General features: G+C 42.7%; 1 protein-coding gene across 5 annotated transcripts in view; it reads left to right on the top strand.

Annotated features, from left to right (window-relative positions):
• PDE7A (phosphodiesterase 7A) overlaps nucleotides 1-21,252 on the top strand; it is a 158,175-nt gene that overhangs the window by 76,376 nt on the left and 60,547 nt on the right. For 4 of the 5 annotated variants that reach the window (XM_050941029.1, XM_050941027.1, XM_050941026.1 and 1 more), the window contains exon 3: nucleotides 19,015-19,098. The exons of the other annotated variant lie outside the window; for it this stretch is intronic. In XM_050941029.1, the coding sequence (XP_050796986.1) occupies nucleotides 19,015-19,098 (84 nt within the window). The remainder of the gene's footprint in view (nucleotides 1-19,014; nucleotides 19,099-21,252) is intronic. 5 annotated transcript variants of the gene reach the window in all.

Below are 21,252 nucleotides of genomic sequence, written 5' to 3'. Positions count from 1 at the left end.
TGGGTTAAGGATGGGAAGAGCAGCCAATAGAGCTGAGAAAGTGCTGAGGGTGCTAGCTTGGGGGATAGCTCTTTCCCATCCTGTTCCTTTGTTCAGCCCTAAGGAGGTGAAGGGGTGGGGGTGTTGAAAGTATCCCAGGAGTGTCTTCCTCTTCAACCTTCTGGGAGTCAGCCCCAGCTTGACTTCACTCTCCTAGAACAGGGCAGCATCCAGGGAAATGGCAGGGCCAGCAGCCAGTTACGGCGGCGGGAGACTGTGTCTACAGGTGGGAGCTAGATGGGGCAGTGTCTAGAGAAAGTACAGTAAGATTGGGGTTAGTGCTTATTAGAGAGGGCTGCAGGGTGTAGGGCATAGAAGAGGGAACTGAGATCAGTGCCTAGGAAAGGGATGATATTGAAGTATCCTGCCTATCAACCAGAAGTAAAAAGAAGAGGACATTTCCCAGATTGTGCATTTCAGGATGACCTTTTTCTGAAATAGTCCTACACAAAGGGGAAATTCCCCCTGAGAAGTAAAAAAAAATCAGGTACCAGACCAAAAAAGTAATACAACTCGCTTAAAAATTGAGGATTTTCTTTTTTTGGTATCTTGATTCTTCTTTGAGTGATGATCCCTGTGTGTATCCGTATGTGGGATATGCATGTGCATCATGCGCCTGTGTCCGGAATTTCTTGTAGGCATTGTCCATTGGCTTGCACACGTGCAGTAGCTCTCCTTACGCTCCCAACCAAGGTCATAAAGGGCGATGTGGGCCAAAGCCTTTCCAGTTCCTTCTTACCACCACATAGTTTGCATCAGAATTTTTGGCGTTCTGAGCTCCTTTTTATTGTGTCACTCCTATAAGAATCATATGTAGTTAGTTTTTTAGTTTTAATAGAAGAGTGCAGCATAGCTAGATAGCGTTCCCAACCCCCCTTCCCCGAGAAGTCTGGGATTTTGCCCAGGGTTCAAAAACTGTTTCCTTCTCTAGCTCCTTTTCTGTGAACGACAAACATCAACACTTCCTCTACTGCCTAGGTGAGGTTCACATCTCTGCCAAGTCCAGCATCTCACTCCTTTCCCCTTAGAACTCATGAGGGTCGAGACTCAAAACGCCTCATGGAGAAGGCAATGAAGCCTTGGTCAGATTTGGGCTGGGGACCCACTCTGTACATCAGTCTCAACAAGCAAGTAGCATTTGTCCGACCACCAGCTAGGGAACGGAGGCTAGGTCTTCACACTAGAGAAAGGGGCACTCTCTTAGATGGAAAGGCAAGTCATCTATGTCTAAAACTATCCTGAAAAGAAGGGATCGCTTCCTTACCCCATCAAAGTTGGGAGAGCCAGCATGCATGGACACTGAAGTCTTAGGCCTGACTAAATCTCAACAAGAGAAGGAGGCATGTGAGGTCATGGATCTGATGGTGGTGAAGGTGCAAAATAGACAGTTCCTGGTGCCTCCATTCACTGCGGGAACCCAGGGAGTACCAATAGCGATATGGCAGCAGAGTGAGCTGACAGCCACAGTAACCAGAGAGGCTCCAGCGCTGTCCATGGACTCTCTTCATTCTTCAGGGTGGATGGAGAAATATGTCTCCCCAGAAGAGGGATGTTACAACGGAGGAGGAGTCTGTCACAAGGAGGTGGAGTTATTCTCCCTGCTAGTTTTGAAGCACAACCATCATTACTGTCAGAGCCACTCATGATCAGGGATCTGGCCTTCTTTTTCAATGAGTCGGATGCTCTATAGGAGACTCTGCGGCACTGAGGACAGGCGGCCCCAGACAGAACCCTAGAAGTTCAGGGTTCTGATCTTCCACAAGACCTGATCGGCCAAGGGACAGGTGATACCCTTTTCCATGGGATTCCCCTCTGCTGATGGATCAGTCTGTTGGAGATACTAGGACCGTAGGAGCCCTACCCCAGATACCTAGGATCTGTGCATAAGTCCTTCTTGCTATCACACAGCTATATGCAACCGGCCCTGTCAGAGTATTAGGAGGAGTAAGGTAAGTCAGATCTGATGGTTCCAAAAGTAATCTTGTCATTGTCATTGGGTGAGGTGGTCACCCCATCTTCTCCGTCTCCCCGGATGACTTTAAACAATACGAAGAGCTCATGCGCAGGGTAGTGGCAGAGCTATAAATCCTGCTGGAGGAAATTCAGGAGCCTCAGCACAGCTTACTAGACATTCTGCTGCCCTCTGGTCCCAGCAGAGTGGCCCTCCCCATCAATGAGGTCATCATGGAACTAGCAAATATGGTTTGGCACCCCCTTACTACTTGTGCTCCCACCTCCGGGAAGGCTGAGAAGCACTACTTTGTCCCATCCAAGGGGCGAGAGTTCTTCTTCTCTCACTGTCCACCAAACTCCCTGTGGGGGATGAAGGGGGAAGTAGGCAGCCACAAAGTGGTCCAGGCATCAGCACCCAAAGGCTCCTTCTTCTGATAAGGGACATAAGAGACTCGACCTTTTCAGAAGAAAGGTATTCCGTTCCATCTCTCTCCAGTTCAGAATCTCTAATTATTAGGCCCCCCCTGGCCAAACCTGATTTTATCGATTATGCTAGATTTCTAGAGTTTAAGGACAAGCTCTCTGAGGAGAACAGAGCCTGCTTTCTTAGTGGATGAGAGCAAATTGGTGACAAAAATTTCACTCTAAGCTGTGGTGAATGTGGCAAATACCACATCCAGGGGGATGGCTATGACCATTGTCATGAGGACAGAACCGTGGTTACCATCCATGAGGCTTGTGAGGAATCCATCAGCCTTGCTACCCACCACCATCAGAACTGGTTTGACAATGAGAATGTTTTGATCACAGCCCTTTTTAACCCAAAGTGAAAAGCTTTCTGTGACTGGTAGAACCATGCATCGTCCTGTCAGAAGCAGAACTCTTTCCATCAAAAGGAGGATCTGAGAAATAAATTAAAAAAAAATAAAAATAAAATAAAAATGGTGGGAGGACAAAGCAAAAGACATCCAAGCGTTCTCTGACAGACATATGTGGAGCTTCTTTTGTGAGACAAAGACCCTGTATGAACCAACCTCATGTGGCCTCACACCGTTGAGATCCAAAAATGTTAGTACTCTTCTTAAAGATAATGAATCCATTAAAGAGTGCTGGAAGGAACACTACCAAAAGCTTCTAAATCGAGAATCGACTGTGATTGATGACACCATTGACTCCATCCCTCAGCACCCAATCTGGAAACTCTTCCCAAACCACTCAACACCTGAGGAGGTCCTCAAAGCAATTAAGCAAATAAAGAACAATAAAGCACCAGATCCTGATGGCATACCATCTGAAGTACTGAAAGCGTGGGGGGAAACACTGACTAACAAGCTTCATTTGCTGCTTGTAACAGTGTTGGGATTCACCACCACAGCACCTCCAGAAATTAGCTCAGTCCAGTGGAGTGCCCTTCCTGGTGGTGTCCCGTCCATTGGCTCACCCTCGGTTGGTGTATGGACCCCAACCTGCGGTGTCCTCTTCAAGCCACTGCCCTCTGGCAATGCCCCTTAGTCCATCCTCATCCCCTTCTGGGGTGTGTGTGTCAATCAGCTGTCTCTCTGAGCCCCAGCCAATGTGGGGAACTGCATATCCAAAGTCACACCCCTCTTGGCAGGGGGTTGGTGCAGCCCTAGACGGCCATTACCATCAGCTGGGTGTAAGACAAGGGGAGGGACCCAAGCCCGCCCACTACTCTGCGTCCCAACCCCGGGATCCTCTATTGGCAGCCATCCTGCCCTCCTTCTCTTCCTCAGTCTGTCCATGTCCCTGGACCACCTCCCCTTCGACCCCTCGCACCAGTTAGACCCTTCCCTTCAGAGCCTGCAGCCTGGCAGACACTGGGCTGGAGTTCGCTTCTGCTCCCCCCGGGCCTGCCCAGCACTGCACTGTCCCAGAAGCTAGTCTCCCAGCTCTGGAGACAGACCTTCCTTTTTCGAAGGCCTGGGACAGACTGCCTGCTCCCTCTCTGAGCAGCCTTTTTATAGGGCTGAGCCTAGCCCTGATCGGCTGCCTCCGATCTGGGCCCCAATTGGCTCCCAATAAGCCCTTCTCTTATTGGCTGCCCATTTGCGCAGGCGCACTGGTCTGCTGCAGCCCACACTCTAAGGGGTGGGGCAGCTACCCTACTGTGCTGCTCCTCAAAATCTGGCGCACTGAAGAAATCCCTGCTGATTTACATAGCACTAACGTTACCATTTTCACAAAGGGAAATAGGGCTGACTGTGGCAACTATCGAGGCATTTCCCTTCTCTCCATCGCAGGGAAAATTCTTGCTAGAGTTTTACTGAATCACCTGTTCCCTCTTGCAGAGGAAGTACTTCCAGAGTCCCAATGTGGCTTCAGACCATCACAAGGCATCATCGACATGATTTTCTCAGCTAGGCAGATCCAGGAAAGATGTCAAGAGCAACACCAGGAGTTAATTATGGTCTTTATTGATCTGACCAAAGCCTTTGACTCTGTCAACAGTGAAGCTGTGTGGAAAATCATGTCAAAGTTTCGCTGCCCAAGAAAATTTATCACAATTTTAAGACTCCTCCATGAACAGATGACTGTATCCATCCTGTGCAGTGATCCTAACTGTGAGCCCTTTCTCATCTGAACTGGTGTAAAACAAGGTTTTGTACTGGCACCCACCCTTTTCTCCATTTTCCTAGCAGCTATGAAAACGTTAACCAAGACCGTTTACCACATGGTACTGGTGTCCAGTATCAGACTGACGGCAACCTCTTCAACCTTTTTCGTCTCCATGCCAGAACTAAAGTAATATCATCAACAGTTACCGAACTCCTGTACAAAGATGATTGTGCTGTACTTTCACACTCAAAGGTGGATCTGCAAACAGTCCTTAATTGCTTCTCTGAAGCTTACAAAAGCCTACGGCTAACTCTGAACATTGGCAAAACAAAAGTTCTCCACCAGACGCAGCAAGGAAGATCTACATTGACAGAGAAGAAGTGGAAAATGTAGAATACTTTGCCTACCTTGGCAGCCATCTCTCACAGAAAGCCGACATAAACCTTGAGATTCAGCACAGAATCCACTGTGCTATCCTTGCCTTTGGCAAACTGTCTCACCAGGTGTTCAACAATCACGACATCAGAACACACATTAGACTTTTAGTTTATAAAGCAGTGGTAATCTCAACTCTCCTCTATGGCTGTGAGACTTGGATGACCTATAGAAAACACCTGAAAAACCTGGAACACCAGCTCCAGCACTTTATTAGGAAGTTCCTCAACATAAAGTGGGAGGATCACCGCAATAATGTCAGTGTCCTCAGAGAGGTCAACATCTTTTGTGTTAAGCCCCTAATTATCGGGCACCAGCTGAGGTGGAGCAGGCACTGTGTGTGCATGCCTGATGTACACCAAGCAAAACAATTGCTGTATGCCCAACTCACCAAAGGAGAAAGGAAAGGGAGACGCCAAAAGAAACACTTTAAAGACATCCTCAAGATAAACATCAAGAGATATGGCATCAGTACCACACACTGGGAGACATTAACCCAGGATAGGGATAACTGTCGAAGACTTGTCAAAGAAGGACCGTCCACATTTGAGGAAAATCGTCTTGCCCTGGTAGCAGAAAAGCGCATAAAATAAAGGACAGACAACTGTCACCCAGCAATCATAGCCCAACTCTGACTTCCAACACCACCTGCAACATCTACCAATGGGTCTGTGTCCCATAAAAAATAAAACCTGTGAAAGATGATATCCTAGACTTCGAGGGATCAACAATGACAACAATCCTCAGGTTTCCCTAGAGAGAGGCAGAGTTCCATCAAAGATCTGCCCTTTGACACTGTTAACCTGTTCCATGAGAAAATGGATGAAATCTCTCCACTTTCTCAAAGGCTCAAGAACAATTTTTCACCATCTGGATGTTTATACCCGTCCCCAGGAGGAAGCATCAGAAATAGGGATATAGGGCAAGACTCACCTCTTCAGCCCTTTTATCAATGTTCTCAGGAGCCACACTGCAAGAGACTGAGGGTATATAGATGCAGGAACTCACTGTCTGCAACATCCACCACCATGTCGTATTCTAACCCCTGGCGAGGAGTGTGTTTCATCCACATCCCTTTATTGCTGTTTCTTCGTTCTCCTATTCGTATGTTTGGAGGCTGCTTTGCCCAATTTGACAAAAGCTGGAGGGCCGTAGCTACAGACAAATGGGTATTAGAGAATACCCATGGGGGCTGTCTAAACAAGTTTCTGACTATTCCTTCTCCAAACCCCTTTCCCGATGGCTCTTCAGAGACCACTTTTATGAGGAGATTTTATGACAGGAGATGTGAACTCCCTGCTCCTCAGGGGAGCCATAGAAAAGGTTCCACCTCAACATCCTGGAAAGGGAGTCTATGCTCCATACTTCCTGATCTATGTCAGTTAAGCCAGCTTATCAAAAAAATAAAATTCAACATGAAACCCTTGGCATCAGTAATTCTCTTGTTAGAGAATGGCACGTGGTTTGTGGCTCTCAACATGAAAGATGCATATTTTCATATAGATATTCATTCAGCCCACAGTCCACAGGTTCCTCTTACAGCAAAACTATTACCAATTCAGAGTCCTCCCCTTTGGTCTGTTCACAGCACCCAGGGTTTTTTCAGTGGTGGCTGCTGGGACAAGAAGAGGATTTACAGTTTTCCCATATCTCATTGACTGGCTTCTCACAGGAAACTCCTATAAGGAGGTCCACATCATGACCCATATTATGCTCTACCTTTTACTTTTCCAAGGTATCTATGTCAATCATGAAAAATCCACATTTTGACTACTTCTGCGGGAATTCTGCGTGTGCGCAGAATTTGTTCCCCACAGATTTCTTTGCTTTCCCGCAGAAAAATGACTTTCTGCGTAAATCACTGTGGGGAGAAGGTAGGACTGGAGAAGACCCGGCTGGTGGCTCCTACCATGCGCCATGCTCAGCTGCTTATCCTGGTTGGGCTGGGAATGACAGGATTTCCTCTTCCCTTGCTCAGCATCTAGGGCTGGGTCAGACCTACCCCCAGATTTCTCCCCTGGCTGCAGGAATTTCTGAAAACTTCCCCTCTCCACCCACTTCCTGCACCCATCACTCCTGAGCTGTACAGGGAGGGATCCATTTACAGGGAGCTGCACCCCTATCTGCCCAACCCCTGTGTATCCAGAGCCCCTCAAACCCAGACCCTCCTGCTGAGTCTCGCCCTCCCTACCGCACTCAGAACTCCTCCCTGATGAGCCCCACTCACAGGTGAGCAGGAAGCTTCCCTGGTACTTCTTTAGAGCAAGGGTTCTCAAACTTCATTGCACCACCACCCCCTTCTGACAACAAAAATTACTTCACGATCCCTGGAGGGGGGACCAAAGCCTGAGCCCACCTAAGCCCCACTTCCCCGGGTTGGGGTGGGGGGAAAGCCCAAGCCCCACTGCTCCAGGCAGGGGAGCCAATGCTGAAGCTCAAGGGCTTCAGCCCCAGTCGGGTGCCTGCAACTTGAGTCCTGCTGCCCAGGGCTGAACCCCTCTGGTTTTGGCTTCAGCCCTGGGTAGTGGCGCTTCGGCTTCAGTCCTGGGCAACAGCAAGTCTAACCAGCCCTGATGACCCCATTCAAAGAGTCGGAACCCATTTTGGGGTCCCGACCCACAGTGTGAGAACCGCTGCTTTAGAGCAACCCTCAGCAAAGACTTGTTGAGAGATGCCCTCCTGATGGTGTGGAAGGGTGCCTGGGGTATGCTTTCCTTCCAGTTCTTTTGATACCATAGGTTTTACAGAAGATCCACCAAGACTGAGCTCAAGTCATCCTCATCACACCCAACTGGTTGAGACAATTCTGGTTCATGGGTCTGTTCAAGCTTTCTTTATAACCTCCCATGAACATCCCACCCTTCAAACCTAACACAGGAGCAAGGTCATCCACCCAATCCAGGGCCACTGCAACTCAGAGCCTGGTATTTGAATGGCATAAAAGACAGAAAGCTCATGTTCCAAGAGGGTTGCAATTCATTCTTGACCAAAGTAGAAAAGACTCTAAAAGAAGCTGTTACTCAGCTAAATGGAATTGGGCTCTACTTGGGCTCATCAATGCAGTTTGTCTCCAGCTCCACTGGAATCCTGATATCTTAGAGTATCTTACTTGCCTTTAGGTCTTCGGGTCTTGCGTTCAGTTCCCTGCAGGGGCATCTAGCAGCTGTTTGTGCTTTCCATCCTCCAGTGGATAACCGTATCTCTCACAAACCCTGTCACAGTTAGATTTTTGAAGGGGATTCGCAGATCCTTTCCACCAATAATGAAGTCCACACCTCAGTGTGACCTCAATTTTGTTCTTTAGTCTCTCACTAAGTCTCCCTTTGAGCAGCTGGCCATATGCTCAATGTCCATGAAGGTAGCTGTAATGTCGGCCAGAAGAACCAGAGAGCTGGGAGTGCTTCTGGTTGACCCACCATATTCTGTCTTCTATAAAGAAAAGCTCTTGCTATGCTCCTACTGCAGATTCATACCCAGAGTAGTTTCCAAGTTTTGTACAAATCAGGTCATCCACTTACCTGTATCTTTTCCTAAACCACATGCCTCAGAAGAGGAGAGAAGACCACGTTCTCTGAATGTCTGGAGGGCTTTGGTCTTTTATCTGTAAAGAACAAAGGATGGTAGAAAGACACCTAAATTATTTGTTTCCATAGCAGAGCAATCGAGGTACCTATATCGGCACATTTGTCTCTCCCCGCTCCTACATGGAGTAAAGGCTCCCTTCCCCAAGGGGCAAGCTACTTTAGCTGCATCTCTGGCCACATCCAGACTACCCGCCGTATTGGCGGGTTAAAATCGATTGCTCGGGGATCGATATATCGCGTCTAATCTAGACGCGATATATCGATCCCCGAGCGCGCTTATATCGATTCCGGAACTCCATCAACCCCAACGGAGTTCCGGAATCGACAGGGAGAACCGCGAACATTGATCCCGCGCGGTGTTGACGGGTGAGTAATCCAATCTTAGATATTCGACTTCAGCTACGTTATTCACGTAGCTGAAGTTGCGTATCTAAGATCGATTTCCCCCCCCCCCCCCAGTGTGGACCAGCCCTCTGAGGGACATACCCATACCAGAGATATGTAGGGCAGCTACTTGGAGCTCTTTGCATACCTTCACAAGACATTACACCTTGGTATAGTCATCAGCTGCATTATGATTATGGGGACAGCAGTACTACAGTCAATTACTTCTGCGTCCTCGCACCCACCACTTATCTGTTAATCTCCCACATGTAGTATTCACATAGAGACCATCACTTGAAGAAGAAATGGAAGTTACTTACCTGTAACTGGAGGTTCTTCGAGATGTGTGATCCCTATCTATCAGTGTAATCAATCCACTACGCCCCCCCCCCCCAATTCCCTCTGCTGTGGATTGATTACACTGTGGTAAGAATGGGGAATCTGGAGAGGCATTGGCTTGCACCACTCTTTATGCACTTGGTTGGCAGCTTGAGAAGAGCTACGGTGCATGTGTGAGCCAATGGACACTGCTTACAACTAATTCCAGACTCAGGTGCATGGTGAGCGTGCATATCCCACTTTTGGAATACAGATAGGGATCCCGCATCTTGAAGATCCTCCAGTTATAGGTAAGCAACCTCTATCTTTTGGAATTATGAATTTGTAATATACTGTGATACTGGTGTCTGCTTCCAAAGGCTCAGGTTTCTAAGACTGAGAAAGCACAGAGCAAATACTTCAGAGAGCTCTCAAGTGGAAAAAAGATGCTTATTTTTAAAAGCTTGTTGAAAATGACCGATTTGTTTTCCAATTCTGTTTCTCATATATTGGAATGTTTTTCCTTATTTTATTTTTAGGACTGAAACTCTGTACTCTCATACTTTTTTGCAGCATGCATTGCAGGGTTCTCCAAAGTGCCGGTTATCTTATTGAATATAGTTTGTGTTCCTCTACTTAGGTACAAGAAAGTAAATTCAGGTCTGAGTTTCTGTAATATGAATTTTCTCATTTTGGGGATTTTTGTCCCTTAGCATTAGTGAATTTTACTTTATTTTTGTGATTTAATTGTAATGTGACACTTAGTGCCTCTTCTTTTCAATTAGCAAAGTGAAGTTTACTGTTTCAAAAGCATAAAAATGAATAGCTTATTCTCTAAAATGGGAATGATAATATGTATCCAGCTTTTTAAAGTGCTCTGAGATGCTTGGATGAAAGGGACTAGAAATGTAAATTGACATTAAATTTATGATAAAATATAGTCCTAATGATAATAGCTAAGTCTGCTAGAAGATTGAGGTACCATAGATTCTATTCTAATGGGGATTTAGTTTCTGGTTTTCTTACTGGTTTCTGGAATTTTATGGAAAAATATGGAATTGTAATAGCAGATTATCAAACCCATAATTTCTCAAGAGGATAGAAGTGGTGTGATGATGCACCAAAATGCAGGTTTGGAAGACAAAACGTGACTCATCACTGCCATTTGAATACTGTACAATGAACTTGAAGGCAATATCTAACTTCCTATGATATATTTATTATTTTTCTTTTGAAAGGCCAGAACTGGAATAAAATTAGATCTATAAGAACATTCAATATTGTATTCTTAATTTTAATTTTGTACATATTTAGAATTCATTTGCATGTTGTAGAGCACCTGAAACTGACTTACTATGATGAACATAACTCCCTTGCCTGTATTTTATAGTATTTAACTGCTAACTTGTCAAATGAACTAAGTCCTTAGAATAGAAGTTGCCCTGTTTTACTTTTAGTGTACTCTGAATCTTACTATCTGGATACTTGTATCCCTATTATAATACACATAGCTACTTTCTCATTAGTTGGTGGTCATTCTGTATTCCCAAACTTTAAGCTCACCGTATTTGTACACATTAGTAACTACTTTTTTCATCATCAACTTTTTTCATGTTGTAGCCAGTGTTGCAAAATATTTGCATGCCAGATGTGCTAAAGATTCGTAGGTCCTTTCATGCTTCAGCCTCCATTCCAGAGGACATGCGTCTATGCTGATGATGGGTTCTGCTCGATAACAATCCAAAGCAGTGCAGACCAACACATGTTCATTTTCATTATCTGAGTCAGATATCACCAGCAGAAGGCTGATTTTCTTTTTTGGTTGGTTCAGGTTCTGTAGTTTCTGCATCGGAGTGTTGCTCTTTTAAGACTTCTAAAAGTATGCTTAACACCTTGTCCGTCTCAGTTTGGAAGGCACTTAAGAATCGTAAACCTTGGGTTGAGTGCTGTAGCTCTCTTTAGAAATCTTACATTGGTACTTTCTTTACGTTTAGTGAAGTCTGCAGGGAAAGTGTTCTTAAAATGAACGATGAGCGCTGGATCATCATCCCAGATTGCTGTAACATGGAATATATGGCAGAATCTGGGTAAAACAAAGCAGGGGACATACAGTTCTCCCCCACAGAGTTCACTCACAAATTTAATTAACACATTATATTTTTAATGAGCCTCATCAGCATGGAAGCATGTCCTCTGGAATGTTGGCCAAAGCATGAAGGGGCATACGAATGTTTCGCGTATCTGGCAAATAAATACCTTGCAATGTCAGCTTCAAAAGTACCCTGCAAATGCCTGTTCTCACTTTCTGGTGACATTGTAAATAAGAAGAGGACAGTATTATCTCCTGTAAATGTAAACAAACTTGTTTATCTTAACGATTGGCTAAACAAGAAGTAGGACTGAGTGAACTTGTAGACTCTGAAGTTTTACTTTTTTGTTTTGTTTTTGAGTGCAGTTTTATGTAGCAAAAATAATCTACATTTGTAAGTTGCACTTCCATGACAGTACTTGTTCCACTACAGTACTTGTTGGAAGTGAATTGAAAAATACAATTTCTTTTGTTTATCATTTTTACAATGCCAATATTTGTAATAAAAAATAATATACACATTGATTTCAATAACACAGAATACAATATATATGAAAATGTAGAAAAACATCCAAAATATTTAATAAATTTCAATTGGCACGCTATTGTTTAACAGCACAATTAAAACTGCGATTAATCACGATTAATTTTTTGGAGTTAATCACGTGAGATAACTGTGATTAATCGACAGCCCTATAAAATTGTTATACAATTAACTGAAAGACTACTTAGAACTTGTCCTACTGGTTTTATTTGGCTGTGATGATTGTGAAATTGCTTTCCCTAAAATGTGCAGGCTATTGGAATCCAGGTCTTGAATAGAGGTTCAAGTGACCCCAATTGGAGTGACGTTACTGTGGTACAGCAGTATTTCCAAATCCTACCTAAAACATAACCTTATGGATACCTAAATCAGCAATTCTCAAACAGGGGTCTGGGGTCCCTGAGGGGAGGAGGAGGTACATGTAGGTTTCAGAGAGTCTGCCAAAATAAACCAGACGGCAGGGCCAGCATTAGACTCACTCTCGCTGGGGTCCAGTGCAGAAAACTGAAGCCAGAGAGCTGCCACCCAAGGCTCGAGCCAAAGGCCAAGCAACTTAGTTTTGTGGGGCCCTGGGCAATTGTTCTGCTTGTTACCCTCAAACATCAACCCTGGCTTTTAATCTACTGGATATGCAGAAGAACAGTTGTTGTGGCACAGGTGGGCTCTGGTATTTTTGTCTGTTGGGTGGGACCTCGGAAAGAAAAAGATTGAAAATCCCAAAAAATAATGGAAAAACCTTAACTGACTCAATCAGTGGCAGTATAACTGAACATTGTCAGCTTGAGATGGATACTCTCTCCTGCACTCCAAAAAATTTGTTCAACCACTCTGTCATTCTCCAAAAGCAGATTCAGATCCTGGAGAATGGCTCATCTTCCAAAAATAGAAATACAGCCCTGTGTGCACTGAAATCTCGTAAGCATGATCCAGCTATATTGGTCTCAGTCAACTGTTTCTGTCTATAGCTACAGGGTAGCTTTCCTCAATATTCCTCCTTACTCTCCTGTAAATGTTCTTGTTTTCCTTCTATTCTTATCGTGTTTTGGCTTTTCTGCTCTTCTCTGCTGCCTCCAAGATCCATTTTGGAGAGTCTTGGCCAATATAGGGCATGGAAGTTATGGGGCATTGAGTGGCCTACTCTAAACTGTCTGCTTTGGTGATAATGCACCTCTCAGCTAGATCTGAACTACTTGCCCTATATAGTCCCCACTTCCATAGTGTAACCCCCACACCTCCTGGGTGTGGTGCTCTGTCCCCTCTAGTGGCACCGAGACGACTTAGATATTGGTGAGTCTGGCATAGCCTTAGCTAAGGGCCATGTGACTTTTGACTCATGCAGTAGAGGCTCATGCATTTAGCTCAGAGGTGGGCAAACTTTTTGGCCCAAGGGACACATCTGGGTATGGAAATTGTATGGTGGGTCATGAATACACATGAATTTGGGGGTTGGGGTGTGGGAGCGGCTGAGGGCTCTGGCTGGGGGTGTGGGCTCTGGGGTGGGGCCAGAAATGAGGAGTTCAGGGTGAGGGAGGGGGCTCCGGGCTGGGGCAGGGGGTTGGGATGTGGAGGGGGGTGAAGGCTCTGGCTGGGGGTACAGGCTCTGGGATGGGGCTGGGGATGAGGGGTTGGGAGTCCAAGTGGGTGCTCTGGGCTGGGACAAAGAGGTTTGGAGGGTGGGAGGGGGATCAGGGCAGGGGATTGGGGTGTGGGAGAGGGTATGGGGTACAGGCCCCAGGCAGTGCTTACCTCAAGCAACTTTTGGAAGCAGCGGCATGTCCCACCTCTGGCTCCTATGCAGAGGCACAGCCATTCAGGTCGGCACGCTGCCCTGTCCACAGGCGCCAATCCTGCAGCTCCCATTGGCCGTGGTTCCTGACCAATGGGAGCTGTGGAGCCCCTTGGCTGTGCATAGGAGCCGGAGGGGGGACATGCTGCTGCTTTCGGGAGCTATGCGGAGCCACAGCACATGTGAAGCGGGGCAAGCCCCTGGCTGGAGCGGGACAAGCCCCGGACCCCGCTTCCAGGCAGGAGCTCGAGGGCCAGATTAAAACGTCAGAAGGGCCGGATGTGGCCCCCAGGCCATAGTTTGCCCACCCCAGATTTAGCTCGAGGTCCCAGGTTTGATGCTGTCGACTGGGATCTGTCTGTGTTACAATAGCTCATCATCACTATGGAGGAAGAAAAAGCAAAAAAGCCAACAAAGTTAGAAAATTAGTAATCTCCCCTCAGCAGCAGTTATCCCCTGATTCCTTTTGTCTGTCTTTTAATATATGCAGGCTATTCTCCCTTTTCCATTTAAATTCTGAGTCTGATTCTCTTCCCCTAAACTGGGGCATTCAGTCTGCAATTTCAACTAGTTAGCCAAGGGAGCACTCTCTTCCTTCCTTCCTGTTCTTTCACCATCATCTTTTTCAAGCTAGTTTCTCCCATTGCTGATACCTTGATGTCTTTTGTCACAGACTGCAAATCATCCAAGCTTTCCAACTATTCTAGGAGAAAACCAGAGTTTAGCACACTGAGCCAACAAAAATAGCTAAGAATGTGCATGTCATACATGCACGCTAAATTGGAGACTTCAACAAAGAAGATTTTTCCTTCTCTCTCCTTTGAAGAGGCTGAAGTTTCTTCTTTATCTTTTTGATCCTCTTTGAATTGAATTTAAAATGAGTGCAGTGATGATTTGGGAATACCATTCAGCAGTCATTAGAGATGTGTGTTGACTTATTCTGAAAAGAGTAGTTTCAGCAGGGTTTGTCACAAATTTCAGAAAAAAGCATGGGAAGACAGAGAAGATGTTTAAGCTAATCCCCCTGAAGAGGATGATTGCATTTCTCAGTTAATAAAGACTTGTTTTTGTAGTCTGGGAAGCTGCTTCCAAAAATCTAGCCAATAAGCAAATAGAATGTTACTGGAAAAAAGATTATGAAGCTTTTGTAACAGACTTAAAGGATTCTGTAGTGATTGGTACCATAGTTCTTCAGATATCCCCTTGATGAAACTTTTTAAAAGGCTAAAGCCAATCTTGAACTGAACAAAATAAAGGGATGAAAGGAACAGTACTTCTGCAGTACTCATTGTAATATCATTTGTTTCTCTTATTGGAGGCGTAACTTTGTTTTAGTTCCCAGAAGAATTATTTGGCTTTGACACTGGACATTTTTCAGTGTCTTAAAGATTCATGGAAGTTCACTTTTTGTTCTGAATAAAGCTTCTCTGAAAAAAATCAATAAAGATGCTTCAGATTTAAAGGGAATGTGAATTGCGCAAGATGCTAAACACATTCCATTTGTAAATACCTGGTAATGGAGACAGCTCATTTGTTGCACCAGGGCCAACAGGTATTTGTTATTTCTGGTTTTCTGTGTATTGGGAGCAGTCTTCCCCTAAAATGAGGTCCAAGAAGTGACAATGAAGGCTTGTCATCCCAAGAGGACTGCCTGTAAAAGACAAGCATTGCTGTTTCTTCTAAGAATGGGACTGAACTATTGCAGACAGATGGTCTCTATAGATTATACAGTCTACTGGTTTCCAGGGTTCCTCTATACTCCCCTCCATTCTTAATAAAGTCCTCCCTTCCTTCCAGTTAAGCCAGGAGATGGTCTTTTTATTTTGAGCTACAGTTCAGAACCTTTAGGCACCTTGCAGCACTCTACTTTTTCCAATATTTCTGGGGCAAATGCTTTAGGTATTTTAATGTATAAAAAAACAAACAGGAGGTTTTTGATGGGTACTAGATCTTTACCTTCTGTCAAAGTTAGACTCAGGACTCACAGTTTGTCAGACCACTCTTTTATTAGCACAGCGCTCTGCTAATAACATCTAGATAATGTGAGCACCATGCAAGACACAAACTATCTTATTTATACAGATAAAAGAGCGGGAATTAGACAAAGGGACAAAGAAATCAAAACAGTAAAATTCACCTGGGGCACAGCATGCATAGCCTACTTCCTTACTAACTCTTATCGATCTAAGGCTAATACTTCACCAATTGCCCTTAAACGGTGCAGTTGTTCTATGTTAATGTCTGTATTCCTGACACCTGGATTGCAGCATTCCAACAATTTTGCTTAAAGGTACAGACAGCATTTCTTTAATCCTTTCTATTTTCACAATATAATTCATTCTACTTTCACATTTCTCAGCTGCTCAGTGAAAATCTCTTTTCCACAGATTCTTGTCTGCTCATTTGGGAAATTTCTACTCTGTACTGTAGATATAAAAGGATGCCTTCCTACTCCTGTACTATCCGTATGCATCCACCAGTATGTTGCTCTTTCTTTTCCGATACCCACCCCAATTATGTGTGTTTCATTCTTTCAGTCAGAAACATTGCCCTTCTTTTTTATAAACCTATTTCTATGTTTCACTTGGTGAACTTGCAAAACAAAATTGCTCTCAAACAAATAACTTGAAGAGCCCTTTGCCGTCAACATCTTTGCCACTGTGGGTTTTTGTGGCTGGTGAAATATGTTGCATAGATTCAGTGAAGGGAAATGGTCATCAGGCAGTCTCCTTTACTATAATCCTTTAACCTTGATGATCAGTTTAATAGTTAAACTGTTCCTTCCTCTATATCTAGCCCATTTTGGTAGAATACAACAATGGAACCTATAGGTTACTGAAATCTTCAAAGGAAAATTAAAAGTGACCTCCTCAGGTTTCTACCATTCAAAGGCCATGGCTTCATAACATTTGGGAGAAATATGGGCAATTGAATAGACTGGCTCAGCTGTCAAACTCCAGACCTAGGCAAGTGGGAACTCAAAACACAGTAGAAAATATTTTTTTTAGATAGATTTTGCTGAGGTGTGATACCCATTAGTTTCAATTATTAACAGGAAACTCCCAATGAAGTCTTCAGGTGGTGGTTCTCTCTGAGCTCCTCCTCCTATTTTCCTTTGCTTTCCTTTTTATTTTTTATTTGTTTTTTGTTACATGATGATGTGACTCAAGTTTGGCAGCTGCACTCTGCCCGAGAATAGGGGACAGCACTGTCCAGTGTGCCAGTTTCATGTGAAAATATCAATGTAGAAGCTGAGTTCCCTCCCTCTTCTCCATTTTTTGACTTTTTCTCTCTAAAGTTTTTCTTTTACTAAACTTTTTTTTAGAAGTATTTCCTATGGTCACATTACTTATCCAACGAATCATCAGTTCTAGTGTCTAGCAGAAGAGTTCTGCAGTGTTGCCTCTGCATCTTCTAGAGCAGGGGTCGGCAACCTTTCAGAAGTGGCATGCTGAGTCTCGTTTATTCACTCTAATTTAAGGTTTTGTGTGCCAGTAATACATTTTAACGTTTTTAGAAGGTCTCTTTCTGTAAGTCTATAATATAATATATAACTAAACTATTGTTGTATGTAAGTAAATAAGGTTTTTAAAATGTTTAAAAAGCTTCATTTAAAATTAAATTAAAATGCAGAGCCCCCTGGTTCGGTGGCCAGGACCTGGGCTGTGTGAGTGCCACTGGAAATCAGCCTGCGTGCCACCTTTGGCACGCATGCCATAGGTTACCTACCCCTGTTCTAGAGAGTGGAATGAACCATTCTGTTAGCTGAACATCTTGGAGAGTCTTATAATTTGACTTTGTTTTTGTTAGCCTCAGAGGAGAGGATTACTGCATGGGTGGTGGTGAAGTTAGCTTTCCTTTTGCTGAAACCTTCTACTAGCAGTTTCACAAAGAATTTTCAGATCTTTAAAAACATATATAAGGAAAGAATAGCTGAAAACATTTCATACCCCTCATGACTGCGTGAATATATAAATACTTCATTATAATATACAGTGAGTGCTTGGATCTCCTCACTTTGTGGTATTCACACATTGTACCTCTCAAGATACTACTTATATAAAGTGTATTATTATATGTATTGCCAAACAGTAGTGTTTAAATGTATACAATTTCTGCAAAACTATCCATCATACATACTGTTGTAGGATGGATACTTTTAAATGTATTACTATTCACAACATTTTTGTCTCTTCAGCTACATTGCTATCTTAGTAAAGTGATTTTCTACTCGGTTTAATAATGTGTTTAATTTAGTACTATGAGTAAATTAGTTGGAGAAGCAGACAGGGAGAGATGAAATAATTTCAACACAGTGAAATGGTGGCAGTTACTGGAATTTAAATAGCTACAGATTTTTCTTTAGTGCTCACAATTTTTTTAAATATAGTCTTTGTCTTCTCTATTAAATTCCTAATTATGACTTACATGAAAACCACTTTCTTTGGAGAGAGGACTGTAATATACATTCAGGATTTCATTAATGGAAATATAGCAATTCTGAGAGTGTTCTAATGTTTTAACATTGAGTTAAACTTGAGACAAACAGTATTAAATTGATCTCCTATTTGTAAGAGCTAAAGGGATTTTTTTTAATTCAGGTGAATTCTCTTGTCTCGGTGAATGAATTAATTACTCACAGTGATCAGCTTTCAACTGGTAAAACACAAATGCAGAAATCAATCAGTATGTTAAGAAATACAGTATAGTGTTAATTGTTTAAGTTGCAGTAGCGAATACCTAGAAACACTGATGCTTTAAAATTTTAATACTGAGTTTTGGTATTTTAATAGGCTCTTGTGTAATGTTCAAACAGCTGAGCACAAGTAAGTAAATGCTAGTGGGAAATGTTCTGTTATTCAATATGAGAACAGATGGTAACTAGTTTATTTGCTAAAAGCTATAATTTCTCAAAGTTGAATCTTTTGAACTATACAACTATCCCTGCTTCATGTGTTAATTGAGGGACAAATCAACTTTTAATATTCTTGTTTCTTATCACATTAAGATGCATTTTTTTATCATAATGGCGTAGCCAAATGTTTTTAATTTCATCTGAATGCTTTTGGCCACATATGTTTAGGCAGGAAAGAAGTTGACAAAAAGCATGCAGTTGCATGTTTAACAAATCTTCAAACTTCGTTTTGAAACATCACCTCTAAAACAAAAAAGCATTGAGTAGGTTTATTGTATGAATAACCCTACTCCATTAAGTACATGACTTTTTATCCCTTGCAGCTATGTTCAATTGCATTTTATCTCTGCTGCTCTTCCACTCTTATTTCACTCTTGACCCTATTTCTAGGAGATGTGCGAGTAAGAAGTCGGGCAGGATTTGAAACAGAAAGAAGAGGTTCTCATCCATACATTGATATCCGTATTTTTCACTGTAAGTATTTGAAAGCAGATAAATGACAAATACATAAAGGCTTCCATTAATTCTAACTTCTGGGCCTCTAAAAATTAATGCTATTAGCTGCTTATGTAACGAGAAACTATTCTTGAACTTTTCAGAAAAATCTTTCCACCACTTCATCCTTGTTATCCCAAAAATAATACAGAAGAATCCCAATGCTCAATATTACTTTATATTCTGGAAAATATAGTTTAAACTTATGAATACATCAGGACTAGACACAGGTTTTTGAATGAAGTGAAGTATCATCTTGTGTCCAGCAATGGATGCACTTATATTTGCTTGGAAGAGACAAGAAGAGTACTTTTCCAGCTTTTACAAAGAGTTAGATGGTTCTGGAAGTGGAGACCTTTACACACAGGATGAAAGTTGAAAAGATCTTCAGTAGGTTTCAGTGTCCCTGAAGAGATCTTAATCTTTTGAAAGGCTCCATTAATTTAGCACGTGCAGATAATGCTGAAAAATATGGGTGGGAGGGAATCAACCTAAAATCAAACTTAAAGCAGTATAAGAAAGTAATGAGTTAAAACAATTTGTTTAATTGGAAATGTGTTAGGAAACATAATTAGTCTTTAAAAAAAAATACTGTAAACTTCAGTCAGAATTTGACTTTTTTTTTTCATTTTTATTATGATTAAACACCCCAGCACTATGGTACAAAAGCTACAGTATAGTGCAATGGTTAGGGCAGTGACATAGGATGTGGAAGACCTACGTTCAGTTTTCTTCTGCCATGGACTTCCTGTGTAACCTTGGGCAAGCCATTTAGCCTCTCTACGCCTCTGTTCTCCATGTGTAAAATGGGGATGATAATGATTCTCTAGCTCATAGGGGTTTTGTGAGGGTAATACGTTGAAAGATTATGAAGTATTTTGAGATCTACTGATGAAAACAGCTATATAAGAAATAATCATTTGTTTATACACTATAACATGAACATTCAGTAAATAAGCAGGTAATTTAAATTTTAACTCTTTAAAAATCACTAATAAATTAAATGTACAAATATGAAAGGTATTTTAAATGGCTTGTTACAAAGTATCCATGTACATTAGTGTCACAGATATCAGTACAGTTCTGTGAATGTGTTTAAGTGCAATGGGAGAAGGTGGAAAAAAAAATCTTCTGTTGGCTCTAATTAAAATGTGGCTGTTATAATGACTTAAATGATGGTAGCAGAAAAAAAAAAAACCCCAAACCTGTTCTAGTTATTCCCTCTGTTGCACTAACTTATTTTTAAAGTGGGTCTAATTGGTGGTCTAAAACCCTTAAAACTAGTTATTAAAGTTACACAAAACAAGTGAGAAAGCAAAGTTTGAAGAGTATGAGGTACTAAATTCTCCAGTGAAGGGGAATTTAGATTTTGTCACAGAAGTATTCCTTTTAAAAATTGGTAATCCTCCCAATATTCAGCAAAATAAGACATTGCAGAAATAATATGCAATTTATTAATGTTAAATTTTAAAATACATTTTGTGAATGCAAGTCATTGACATTCTTATAGACAAATTGATACAAAGAGAGTCTAGTTTAAAAAAAAACAAAAAAAAACAACCCACCTCTGTCTGGCATTGCTATCTAAATTTATGTACTGTGCTCATCACTGTGTGTCATCACGTAATATTTGTCCATCAGAGCTTCTGCTCACTCAGGCCAAGAACCCAACTTTTAGTAGCATTAAACTTGGTACCAAGAAATGTCTTGGCTACAACTTTTTCTTGAGCCAACTGTTGTGAGCTTTGTGTGCGCACAATTCCCCAGCTCTTCCTAGGAATGCAGGTGTGAGGCCAAAATGGGAAGCTGTACCTTGTTTCAGTCCCCTACCGCATGGAACAGTTTTTTTCCCAATAATTCCCCTGCAAATGGGTGGATTCCAGCCCAGTTTTTCTTCACTTGTAATCCTTCCATGTATCAATTGAAAGTAAATCCTTCTTTCTTTCCTCTCTGCAGTCCTGTTCAGGGTTTTCCCTCCCCCTCAAGCCTCTTCAAGCAAAGATGCACTGTATCTTACTACCAGGTCAGTCTCTGGGGGAGACTAGCTTTGACCTCTTCTTCTCAGCCCCCTCATGTTCTTTCTATGGTGATTCCAGGAGGATTTTGTAGCATTACATATGACACAAACCCTGA

The sequence above is a fragment of the Gopherus flavomarginatus genome, chromosome 2 (assembly GCF_025201925.1).
Source record: "Gopherus flavomarginatus isolate rGopFla2 chromosome 2, rGopFla2.mat.asm, whole genome shotgun sequence".
Lineage (NCBI taxonomy): Eukaryota > Metazoa > Chordata > Testudines > Testudinidae > Gopherus > Gopherus flavomarginatus.
The sequence above is the reverse complement of the archived record's forward strand: the minus strand, read 5'-3'. Positions and strand labels throughout refer to the sequence as shown.